Below are 12,843 nucleotides of genomic sequence, written 5' to 3' on the forward strand. Positions count from 1 at the left end.
GAAGCATATTAAGTAACCAGCTATTTTGGAGACAAAAACATAATTAAGGCCCCCTGGTATTACTGTACCTACAGAAACAGAAGTGAAAACTGTGGCAAGTTCTCCAGCTGGCTTGGAAAAATCTATCAGGCAGTTTCCTTTTAAACCATATATTAATGTGCTAAGAAAACGAATGCAATTTTAAAGTCACTATGTGTGGCCACACTGTCTCTTTTTACTCCATATACTGATGTAATGTCAGTGTTAATTATGCTAATCAATTAGTTCATATATTAGCACATTTCAGTATCAATCCAGAACCCAACCTAAATTTATAAATTCTTCTCTGCTCATTTATTGTGCAGCATTTAAGAATCGAACAGTTGAAGTTATATTTTACTCACATCTTTGATTGTAGCGTGAATTGTTATTTGCATATAAAAGCATCCCAATTCATGTGTAAGAAACAGATTGAAAATTGAAAATAAGCACAACTTCATGCCACATTGGTCAGAGTAGAGAGAGAGTGAGCAATCTAAGCCTGATACATTATGTGATATTACAGATAAATGACAATACTGCTTGACCTGAACCCCTCACCTCAATTGTGTACTGTTCAAAGATGCGCAGTTGAAGAAAGATGTCTAGTTTAATCTTTCTTTCATGAAAGAGCTCCTCCATCTGACCCTGCGCCTCATCCAGCTGCTGTAGCACACTCTCTATGTGAGATATAGAACTGTTGTGGGGCATCTTATTACTGTTCATCGCTGAGTCTCTGCGAGAGAAAGGGAAGAGAGGTCAGCTTAGAGGTTTGGGTGTGTGTGTGAATGCATGTATGTTTAGTGTGTATTAACCTGAGTTGCTGTATGAGGTCCTCTCCCTCTTTAATGACATTGAGCGTGGCCTCCAGTGTAGCGGCTTGCTGCTGCTGAAACTGTTTGATCAGTTCTTGCACCGAGTCCACAGAGTCTGAACACACCTCCTCTAACAGTTCCTTCTGCAGATCCTCCATCCATGTCCACAGCTGCAAATACAAGCAAATCCAGAATAATCCATTGAAGAATTGCATTAGTGTTATGGAAGCTTACATTTTTCAGGTAAAGAGCCAGGTTTTTCTGATGAGCTTGTTGGCCATTCTAATATCAGGATGGTATTTTCCTACCACTGTAAAGACATTTGTTCCTTATTAGGAGAATGAAACACCACACACAGGCAAATTAAGACCAAACATTGCCTCCATTTACTTCAATAAATAATCTATTTCATGATCATTTCTGTCTGGACCTGTTTCCATTATTAGAAACCGAACCAAAAATATATTATTCTCATTGCCCAAATTGCTTCCATCTTGGAACAATATATCTTTCCACCCCTTGCCCTGCTGCGTGTATCAAATTAGCATCTTTATGGCTGCAGTTAAATACTGCAGATTTTTTCTGTGATGAATGATATTGTTGTGTATTTTAGAAAGTGTCAATCATCTTCTCTACCTCCACCACTAAAGCCAGAGATTTTAAAGTTACCCAACCTTCAGTCTACACCTGCTCCATGACACAAAGGATGTATCTGGAGAATAATCACAACAAGCCATTATTTGTTACATATAATTCATAGCACTGTGAAATTATTTTCTTCACATATCAGGCTTGTTAGAAAGCTGTGGTCAGAACACAGGATCTGTCATGATACAGTATCCCTAGGACAGACAGAGTTACAGTAAGGGCCTTGCTCAAGTGTCCTACACTGGCAGCTTGGTGGTGCTTGAACCCCTGACCTTCTGACCTGTAACCCAGAGCCTTCACCATTAAGCCCTTGGACTAGAGAACGAGGTCAAAGAACACCTCCATCTAATTCTAATCCTAATGTGACATTTCCAGATGAAAGGCTAATTACTGATGTTCATCATCTGAGTCAAAAGGATATCTGAACTGGTATATCATATAGTTCCTGTTTCATCTCTCTAGCCTCCCTTATCATCTAGCTGACATTACCCAGCATACTTCAGATACTACGGCACTCTCATGGCCAGTGGTGTAGATGTAGATTCACACACTAGTCTATCACTTGCATGGCAACAATGCTAAAGAATATCTCTCCTTTAGCACTTAGAAGCATTATGATGAACTGATCAATGCTCATTGACTTTATCTTTGGAATTCACACCCAATCTATACATCTCAACAGATCAGCAACCTTGCTCCTACTCCAGATCATCTTCAGGAGCCTTCAGAGTAGCCCTGGATTGTAGTGCACTGTTATCAGTCATGGGAGGATACAAGGGCACCTACATCATCTGCAGAAACATCTCCTTGAAGGCTTGAGAGCAACTGACACTCAGATATTTCCATGCTCTAAATGGGCTTGTATCAGCTGGATGCTCGGGTACTGTGGAGTAACTCCTCCACCACTTTTAGACCCCTGGGAATAAATATCCTGCTAAGCCAATCTGTAGCTTGCTGTGGGTTCTTCCGCTCAAAAGGTGCAGGCTGGTCTGTAATCCTAACTGGCCTAGGTTGGTGTTTCTCCAGATGTCACCATAATTTCTTGCAGACTCTTCCTTGTCATCACTAGAAGATTCAGCCTGGAATAATAACAATAATTTCAATGCTACTGGACACCTCCTGAGTGATGTAACTTGGGGTCATGGGGTGTTATGACCCATGCAAGATGATCTATGCTTGTGTCCAGGAGGCAGCAATAATCCATGGATCATTTTAAATATTGATGAAAGATGAAATCGCACGCAAGACTTCAGCTAGGCCTAAAGAAAACTACAAACAAGCTTTGAGTACAGCACCTATCATCACATTCCACAAACTACAGCAGAAAAGAATATCCTTCTGTCAGCACATTATCATGCAAAAACGTTGAGCTAGAGAGCAGTGAAAGAGCAGAGAGTGTACTCATGCATGTGTGTGAGGGTAGAGAGAAATACCATGAATAGCGTGAATGATTTAATAACATTCAGTTTTTTAAATCATTGTCATCTAAAAAAAATGATTATGTGGTTACTCTAATATGTCACTACTGGACACAAGTGTCCCACCAAAATCCATTCTTACTCAGATACATGTGGTGTTCTACAAGTGTGCCAGAGCAATAATTGGGGAAAAACAAAACTATTTTAATGGAAGTGACACAATGCATTTGGAGACATGGAGTTTCCATATAGCCAGAAATTACAGGAACAGAGTTACAGGAACATATGAAACATCTCAAGGCTCTGCACAGCTCGCACATTTGGCCCAGAGAAAGAAAACATGCCATTGCTGGTGATTATTTAGTGCTGTTTTCTTGGCGGTTGACTGACACATCAAGATAAGAGTAAATAAACTGGAAACACTACTCATAGCCACAGGCTTTTCCATGCACAATGCACTGGCACAACAAATGACCTTCTACTGCTTTCAAAAAGTCGTCTGTTTTTGTCATACAAATAAAAAACATCACAAAGTAAAAAATGTTTAAAAACAATCATAAAAAAGACAAGCTAAAGTAATTATGAGAAAAGACTGAAATATTTGTCCTTTTTGTTGTTACTATTATTAACATTGTTTTTTGTTCTGTAGCTGGAAATATGTTCTAATCTACAAGAATCAGCAGGTATCTATATAAGCCTACAAGTCAGTTATTGTTCGGAAAAAGCCATGAAGTTATCCAGCTTTTGGCAGCACTATAACCCAGAACAAGGCACCCACAGCTCAGGCCATACTGATTGGTGATGTTTGACATATGGCAAATTAGCATGACTCAGGAAGCTCAGATGTGAAAAGTACCTTTTTTTGTTTTACTGTGATGACATGTAGTATCATGGCAGCATGAATGGCAGAAATAGGATGCAAGCCATTTCCATCCAAATGAAATACTCCAGCTACAAATAACAGATTACTTAACAGATTACACAGAACCAGTTATCATTCAACCTTTAAAGCCGGTGGTCATCAATTAGATTTGACCTGTAGCCCACATCTTGCAGCTTACTCCTGAGTCTTGGATATTCCCCACAACAGACTGTTGCCCATTTATTTTCTGGAATAGGTGAATTTTTCCGGATCCACCACCACCTTCACTAGTGTAAAGCACTTACTGAAGACAAATAAATGATTGACACTTGAATAAAACTCTCATCCAGTCACCCACATCTTCTCATCACACACAAATGCACAGTGATTCAAATAATTTATAACATATTTTAATATTATACCTGCTTTCATACAGTATGCTACAAAGTGTACTATATGTAGTATTAAGGACCAAAGTACAGCATGAGAGTATCATCTACATGAATTTCAATAGGTCTTGTTGATATTAGATCTTGTTTATTACTTTAGCCTTTATTCAAACAAAAAACCTCAAGCGTGTTGGAGTATGACTTGGTAATCCTGGCTTTAAAGGGTTAATGCATTCATAAGGTTTAGTGGCAGTACGTCTGGAGTTGCCATAGTAACCTTATTCACAGTCAATCAGTGCGGCCTCTGAATAGGAAATGCCATTTGCTGACTTTTCAGCTTTGCCAAAGAACAATGCAATCTCGCTGAGCTATCAGTAATAAGGAACTGCCTAATATATCATCATGCCTGTTTTTGCAAGTCAAGATTGGTAGAAATTGAGGATGAAAAATAAGATTTCTTTTCTAATATCTTGACACACAATGGAAGCGATGACAATTGTGCGACAATGTGTTCACAGAGAATTTTTTTTTAAAATGACCCACCGCCTATGTGTGCACAAAACACTGAGTTGTTTTTACCTGCACCTCAGATGTGATCTCAGCATTTATCTGCTCTTACTAGACCATGTAATCCCCTTGATTCAAACTGGCACACTGATAGATTTGGCATGAAGAGAATGACGTGCTGATTAACGCAAAATCAGAACGAGTGTGCACAACTTGCCCAAAGCAAACACATTTCATGCTGCTCATGCTGATCTACTGCTTAATACTCAGACTAAGATGGGAATCGTATCAAACACAACACACACACACACATCCTTCAACTGAGATACCATCGTGTAGCATAGTCTCACATCCAGAACATCAGTTTAAAATGTGATTCAGAAATGTCAGGACCCGATCATCGATGGTCAGAGTTTAGCTTTGATATGCAGCTTTTTTTTTCATGGTGTTTTAATTCATGTAGTGCAAAAGGTCTTCATGCACATTATTGGATGCTGTATACAATGATGAGCTCTTATAGCATTAAGGTCCTAAGTTCAACTCTCTGTGATATTTTCACTTACTTTATAAGCAGAGTAATTTTGAGCATTTTGGCTCTTTACTTTTTTTCTTTTTTAATAAAAGATAGAATGTTTGTATTAAAGCAGTTTTCCTCATGTACACCAGACTAACATGTTCCAAAGTTCAAATTTGCAGAAATTCCTATTCCTTGAAGGGACATTTGGTCCTCACTAACACGTCCACAGACACATATTCTGACCCTTTCTCTGATATTCATAAGAAACAACAAAAACCTTAATTTTAATAACATTGTCACTGTTTTTTTCTCTCCCAAAAACATACCCCAACCCCAATTTATTTCAATGTACTGTTCTGTTCCAATACTTCTGCATAATTGTTTAGATGTAAATAACAAGAAATGAAGGCTAAAATTATGATCTATCATATCGTATTCATCTTTTGATTTGGTTTTTTGATTGAAAAACAAAACGATTTTCCTGGCTGTTTCCAATACTAGGTCTGTATTTTATAATAATGTACACTATAGACGTATATGCAACATAAAAAAAAAAAAAATTAGCATTCCAAACTTTATTTAAGCCAATATTCCAAAGCAAGCACACATTAGCACACGCTTAACTCACAAGCTCAAACGAAGAAAGAGTTTAATGTTGTTTTATTGACCACAATGCATCTCTTAGTATACGTACTCAAGTTACACTATAATCAGTGGGCTATTTGTGAGGTAAGATCCCAAAATACATCACAATCATAAATAGATGAAAGTGGAACGCCGTCTTCTGACTCATTTTAAGAGAATTCTCTCAGTGAGAGCTGTGGTTCATCCTGTACATAATCCCAGCCTCAGCATGGCATATCCACCAGAGATCCAGCCAGAGCAAACCAGCATCCTTAAAGCGCCTGATAGAGCACTGCCTTTATAAACTCCACAATCCCAGAGTCTAGCCTAAAATCTCATCCATCAACAGGACTATAAAATAAATTATATCTCCATTACAGAAGCCAAGCAGGGGGACAGTCAAACAGGGGACTCGTTTTAAGACAACTCCATGAGATGAATGGTATCCACTCAGCTGGGACAGATGGTGCCTGCTCTGTTTTATAAAATATTTACTTTGCTGTGGCTGCATGAGTAATAGCATGCCCTTCTCTGAAATCAGTGTGTGAAGCTGAAAGATCAAAATGTGTCACTTGATTCCAGTAGCAGTTAGTTTTGTTGCGTTTCAGTGTTGACAGGGTTACTTTTGTTTTATCAATAAACATGCACATAAACACATGCGGACGCAAACACACAGATGCGTACACTTTCTGCAGGAAAACAATGTCACATCTGGTACTGATCAGCGAGTGTTAAACAGAGGAAAGAGTCTCAGCAATCTTAAGTAATCTAACCTTATCCCCCACGAATGATTGGTATGCTTGTCTCTATGGTTACCAGAAAGTCCACAAAGCTGCAGACTACATTACCCAGCATGCCTACTTATTCCATTAGGTTTCCCATAAACGAGACAAATCTGCACTTAGCTGATATAAGGTTTCAGATATAGTTAAATGATCCTAATAAAAGAGCTATAAGACCGAAGGAAAGTTTACCTCTTTGGTGTGAGTGTGGAAGGAGACGGACATGTCCAGCAGTAGTTTCCGCTGCTCCACCCTTCTTACAAAGTCCTGGATCCTAACCTCTAGGTGCCGCGCTGCCTTGTAGATTTCTTCCGGATCGCACTCACCCGTCTGAGCCAGCTGTTCGGCTGCCTCGAGGAGCTTGTCAGCATTAGTGTAGGTGTTCTGATGGATGAGAAACCAGGACACAAGTATTAGTTAGACCACTGTCAGCGTATACATGTGTTCAGAAGCAGGAAAACTCTACATTTTGACAGATGCCCTTCTAAACCATTCTGCTTGTCTGATTTGATTACACTGACACTCTAAAATACACAAGCACATCTTTTTATTTCATGCATAATAACAGCCATCTGTAGGACAAACCTCTCCATGAAAATCCCCAGTTATTAGAGATTATTGTATCAGCTCATGTGCACCTGTGGTTCTCCGCTGGCCAAAGTGGAGTTCCTAGCCTGCAAACAATGCTCTAAATTGTATCTGCTTAACAGAGGATAAATTATGTCTCTTAGGACAGTGCCGTCAGACTATACTAGAGATATTTATTGAGCAACAAGATATAATTACAGGCCACTTTAATAGGAACACCAGTACACATGTTCATTTATGCAATTATCCAATCAGAAAATAATGTGGCAGCAGTACTTTACATATATTATAGTTATAGTAGCTTCAGTGGGCACAGGATGATTGAAACTGGGCAGCTGAAATTAGAAGGTCAGGTGGAGCTGGCATGTGATTGGCTGACCTACTAATTGCATGAACAGACAGGGGTACAAGTGCACATATTAAAGTGACCGGTGAGGGTTCTGTATATTGCATAAATCAGTAGTATTCTCAGAGGCTCAAAGGTGAAGGCTTTGTGGTTTGTGATTGAAAGGTTATTACTTCAATTCCAAGCAAGATGTCCTTGGGCCCTGAAACAAAGCTGCTAACCCTGAAATGTTCAGCTCAGATATAACTCACTCTAGAAAAATCATCTGCCAAATAAATGTGAATGTATTCAAACCGCAGGGCAGCTGCTTGGCTGAATGAGCAGAATGTTACGCTCAACTAATGTATAAAAGTTTTATTACTCACACACAAAAAATCTCTCAAGAAAAAAATCTCTGTACTTTCATGCAAATTATGCATTATACATTTACAGCAACTATTCTCAATGAAGAGGTTCAGCTGGTTTGATATTTGTTTGGAGGACACAGTCGTATGCAAACTGACCAACAAGACTCAACAAGTTTGAATCACTACATGCTGTCTGACCTTTGAGAAAGATCTTCATAATATGGTGTACTTGTTCAGATTGCTTTTCTTTTTGTTTAGTACAGATACTGGTATTGTAACTCTTTACTCTCTTATTATTTCTCAGGCATGTTGCTGATAGACTCCTCTCACAACAACAACCCTTTCCAAATAGTTTCATTGTACTTACTGATAACTGTTTTGATCACACCGTTTTCAAATCTGTGAGTCTACCTAACCTTATCTACCATATCTGGTTCTATTTCTCAAGCTGTATTTGATCTCAAACTACTATATGAATCAGTCTGTGCACTATAACTCCATCCTACTTCCTCTAACCTCTCCTGGAGTCTCACAGTCTCTAGTTCGTATCTGTCGAATATTCAGTGTTCTCCAAAGCAGCGCACTGGTCGTCTGTGTGTGCCTTGTAGTTATACTGAACTCCTACATAATCTCATATCGCTAATGCAATCAATAGACTTTTAACATTGGATGTCATAGATCCTTCCTCTGCACAATCCAATTTCCGCTGTTAAATCTCACTCTAGTAAACTTCATCTCTGCTCAGAACCTCCCTATTCGGTATCATGCAGTTGAAGATGAATTACTGTTAGCTTCTCTCCTTATTTTAGCTTGTTACTGTCATCCTCAATATGCTGATTAGGGGAATGGACTTCTTTTGAGTCTGAATTTTATCGGGGATCTTTGCAGGAGGTAATGTATAGCATTGTTGTATATTCATGGTAATAAAATATACTGGTAATGTTCGTGCTCTGCACACAGATAATAGATATTTACCGATTTACGGTATATCTTCAAGAAAAGATCTGCATGTTTTTCTATTTTTATATAAATAAGTCTTTATATGTATTAGTCTTTTCTGATTATCTGCAAATATCATTCATCCCTCTTTCTTTTCTCAAAGACATGTGAACTCTGAAAAAATATGATCAAGTCCAGTTAAAAATTATAATTTAAATACACATATTATTTATGACTTCATTGAGTGCAGTATTGCTCTACTAGGCAAAAAAATAACAAGTCCTAGAAAACTTAAATCCAGCAAATACATTTTCAGCATCAAGACTACAGACTGTAATAACACTGCCTTAAGAAATGGTGTTAACTTGTTGGCATTTAAGTGTAAGAACATGACAAACTGCCTAGGTGTTTTTTGTTCCTTTTGCACAATCATTCCAGCCATCCCAAATCTGCCTGGTTCAGGTCATCCAGGAAGTTTGGTAAAAGCAGCTGGTTCTCATATTCATTTGACTCTTTAAGGAATATTCCAGAAAGATTAAACTGTGTACTATAAAACGGGCTAAGCATATAAAACGGAAAGGTCAGTAGCAGAATGTGTAATGACGAATGTATTTATTATGCTTTAAAAGCCCCCCGAACATTTACAGGAGAGACTATAAATTGTCGATTTCTCTTTATTACACCATTGTTGAGAAAAAAATAGAAGTAGAAGATAGGATTTATACTGTAGGGTTTATAAATATTTGCAATGTATAAGCGGCCGCATTTACATGACTGCCTCCAGGCTGCTAGACTGCAGACTGATTATTATTTTTCTTTTTTTTTGCCAAAGTCTATAAAATCCTAGATAAAGTACTACAAGTAGTTGAGTTGAAAATAAAGAATTTTTTTTTTTTACTTTTACTCAGAGCTGTCACCTGGTAACCTTTTGTAAGCACCTATTATAGGTAATAAAACTTTTTTGTGAGCTGCATTCATAATAGCAGCAATTAATAGTGGAAATAGTTCCAAGGCAGGAAGTTAGACAGCTGTGGCATGCATTTTATAAGAACACAAGTACTCATGGGATCCACAATTACAGAAAGACAAATCTGTGGAAAGAGATATTGTGTAGAAATGTTTACTACAATTAAAGCTCTCGAAACAAATAGCAAAATAGATGTTTTCATAAGAAGATCTCAACAATGAATCGTAAACATGAGTAGAAACCTTTAATGACAATGCAGAGATTGTGTGCTTTTTTACAAACAGTGGGAGTGGAGAGGTTTCAGGGTTTACATTAATCCTAATAATGACTGTCAATATATTTTTTTGATACAGAATATTATAGCTTAACATAACTCAAACAGAATTATTTTCTTAAGTGTCTTTTTCAGTATGTTAAGTATCTTTTTTTCCCCTTTTCTAATATCCTTTTATTACACTGTGTAAACATTTTAATACTGACTATTTTTCCAATGGCTTACACATCCACTCAGTGTTATAATTGTGCGTAAAAGCTCCCACTACACTGTGTAAAAGAAGCTCATTGTGCAGTTTTCTCATTGATCCATATTTACACAGATAGATAGAATTGCTTTATACACCATTATGCAGCTATTATAGTGTTACACATGTTACAAAAACCTAACATTAAGGCCTATAATTACCAAGAGTGGTCAGAGGAGATTGATGGATTGCTTCAGATGCGATGATGTTAGTACTAAATGGCTATAATTCTTGTAGTCAAAGCTGTACGCAGATACAAACAATGCTAAGATCACACTGCTCATGTTTATTTAGATATGGCCCACTGCTGAATTCACACTGCCATAAGTCAAAATGGTGTTTGTTATCCTGTGCAACTCAATCGCATGAGAAATGAATTAATTCAAACAAACAGTGGTGATGTGATCGGACTTTGTTTGCTTTCATAAGAATAATGTTGTAAGACCGGGTGTAACACAGTGACAATATGTGTATCTGTAACTGCTCAGTGTTTCAAATTTCCATATATTTCATGCATTCAGATTTAAAGTGGGTGTGGCCTGAACCCTACAACCACCATGCTCCTGGAAGCACTGTAATGTTTTATATGTGATTTAGGTGATCGTATTTTCTAAAATATAAACAAATTAGGAGTCTAATTTAAAGCACTGTGACCCTGACCAGGCAGATACTAAGGATGCTTTATATGCATAATGCAGCAGCACAGGTTTATGTCACCCATCAATAGTCACATCAAAGCTTCATATCTGACTGCTCAAATGCTCTATGAACATTTATATCCAGCTTTCTATGTAAAATAGATAGATAGATAGATAGATAGATAGATAGATAGATAGATAGATAGATAGATAGATAGATAGATAGATAGATAGATAGATAGATAGATAGATAAATAAATAAAAAAGGAAAGCACCACTTATTTGTATCTGTATTGGCTTATGTTTGGAACATATCTGTTCATTCAAAACAATTTGTTCATATTAGGTTTCATACTCAGTCAGAAAAGGTATAGAACTGTCCATATGACTTGAATCATGCAGTAAAGAGTTACACTATTACAGTTATTTACAATGATTTTTACATTTTTGTCACCCAAATGAGGATGGGTTCCCTTTTGAGTCTGGTTCCACTCAAGGTTTCTTCCTCATACCATCTAAGGGAGTTTTTCCTTGCCACAGTCGCCTCAGTCACCTCAGGCTTGCTCACTTGGGATAACATCTAGGACTGTCTGTCTGTTTGTCTGTTCATATGTTTGTTGTTTTCTTATGTTGTTTCTCATGTAAAGCTGCTTTGAGACAATGCTCTTTGTTAAAAGCGTTATACAAATAAAATTGAATTGAATTGAATTTTTACAGATGTGTTTGTTCTGTTACCTGTGCCACCTCCTCAAAGTCATCATGGCGTTTCTGCAGGGCCCTGGCTCTGTGCAGAGACTTGCCCACTCCTGTGTGTTTACTCAAGAAAGCCTCGCCGTGATTTTCTATCCAGTCCATCACCTTTGTAAAACACAAAAACACACACCATTTAAATGATTTGAAATGAGTCAATGAAATAATGTAATAAAAAACTTTCTTATGAAATAAATGTGTACTACTCATATTCTTTCTCCTATATTCGATTAGGTTCATGCCCAGAAGTGTTATAAGTAAGTAAAGTACACACACACACACACACACACAGACACAGACAGAGCTCAGCGACAGTAATTGCCTCTTCACTCTTCCACATGGTGAACAATCAGTTACGACTGTCTCTCTGTCAAACAAAACGCTGAAGCCACTTTATCAGCAGTTACATAAGTGGACAGCAATACAGAAACACAGCTTTGATTTCATTAGTACTATACACAGTCTGGCCTAACATAAACCATAGCTTGCCTGTGCAATCATAACCGAAACCCTATTAATTTGCCTCGTCGCTCAACTTTCAGAGAGCAAAACACTGCAGAGAAACTGTGTTTATAAATATCAGAAGAAGAGAGAGTGTAGAGAGGCCAAACACTGAGGATTAACCCAATTTAGTTTTAGACTGTCTCTGTATGTTTCTGGAATGTGAACACAATACAGACCCCATAGGGTGAGCTCATGTGAATGGGACGCTGAGTGTATAAGCTCTGAATAAACAAGTCTTAGTTTAAACAAGTCTGCAGTCTCAATAGTTTAAGTCCACATCTTCTACTTCCTGAAATTAAAAAGATATCTAAATATACAAATCACATAATGTATGTAACTTAGGAAAACATTAAAAATTTCAATCTTAAATCCGTCCCTGATGATGTCTGTCATTCTCTACACAATCAGAAGGTGGGGGAGAGACACAATTTTATATGACATAATTTTATAAACCATTTCAGTGGGTGTGGTGGCCTTCTGTTTATGCATGGCTGATTACAGCATCCGCAGTCTGTTTTAAAAACACTCGCACGAACAGGGAGAGCTACACTAAATATAACGATAACACAAAATATAACTGGCTTATCTAATGATATGGCATTCACTCTTGCTCCAGTTCACATTTAGCTCTAACCTCGGATAAACCCGCTTTCATTCACACTG

The 12,843-nt window shown here is 37.6% G+C and overlaps 1 protein-coding gene across 2 annotated transcripts in view; it reads right to left on the bottom strand.

Annotated features, from left to right (window-relative positions):
- kalrna (kalirin RhoGEF kinase a) overlaps window positions 1-12,843 on the bottom strand; it is a 158,943-nt gene that overhangs the window by 59,300 nt on the left and 86,800 nt on the right. For both annotated transcript variants that reach the window (XM_058391885.1, XM_058391884.1), the window contains exons 10-13: window positions 11,662-11,784; window positions 6,773-6,964; window positions 834-1,003; window positions 580-754 (exon numbers count right to left, since the gene is read on the bottom strand). In XM_058391885.1, the coding sequence (XP_058247868.1) occupies window positions 580-754; window positions 834-1,003; window positions 6,773-6,964; window positions 11,662-11,784 (660 nt within the window). The remainder of the gene's footprint in view (window positions 1-579; window positions 755-833; window positions 1,004-6,772; window positions 6,965-11,661; window positions 11,785-12,843) is intronic.

Source organism: Hemibagrus wyckioides, linkage group LG06 (genome assembly GCF_019097595.1).
Source record: "Hemibagrus wyckioides isolate EC202008001 linkage group LG06, SWU_Hwy_1.0, whole genome shotgun sequence".
NCBI lineage: Eukaryota > Metazoa > Chordata > Actinopteri > Siluriformes > Bagridae > Hemibagrus > Hemibagrus wyckioides.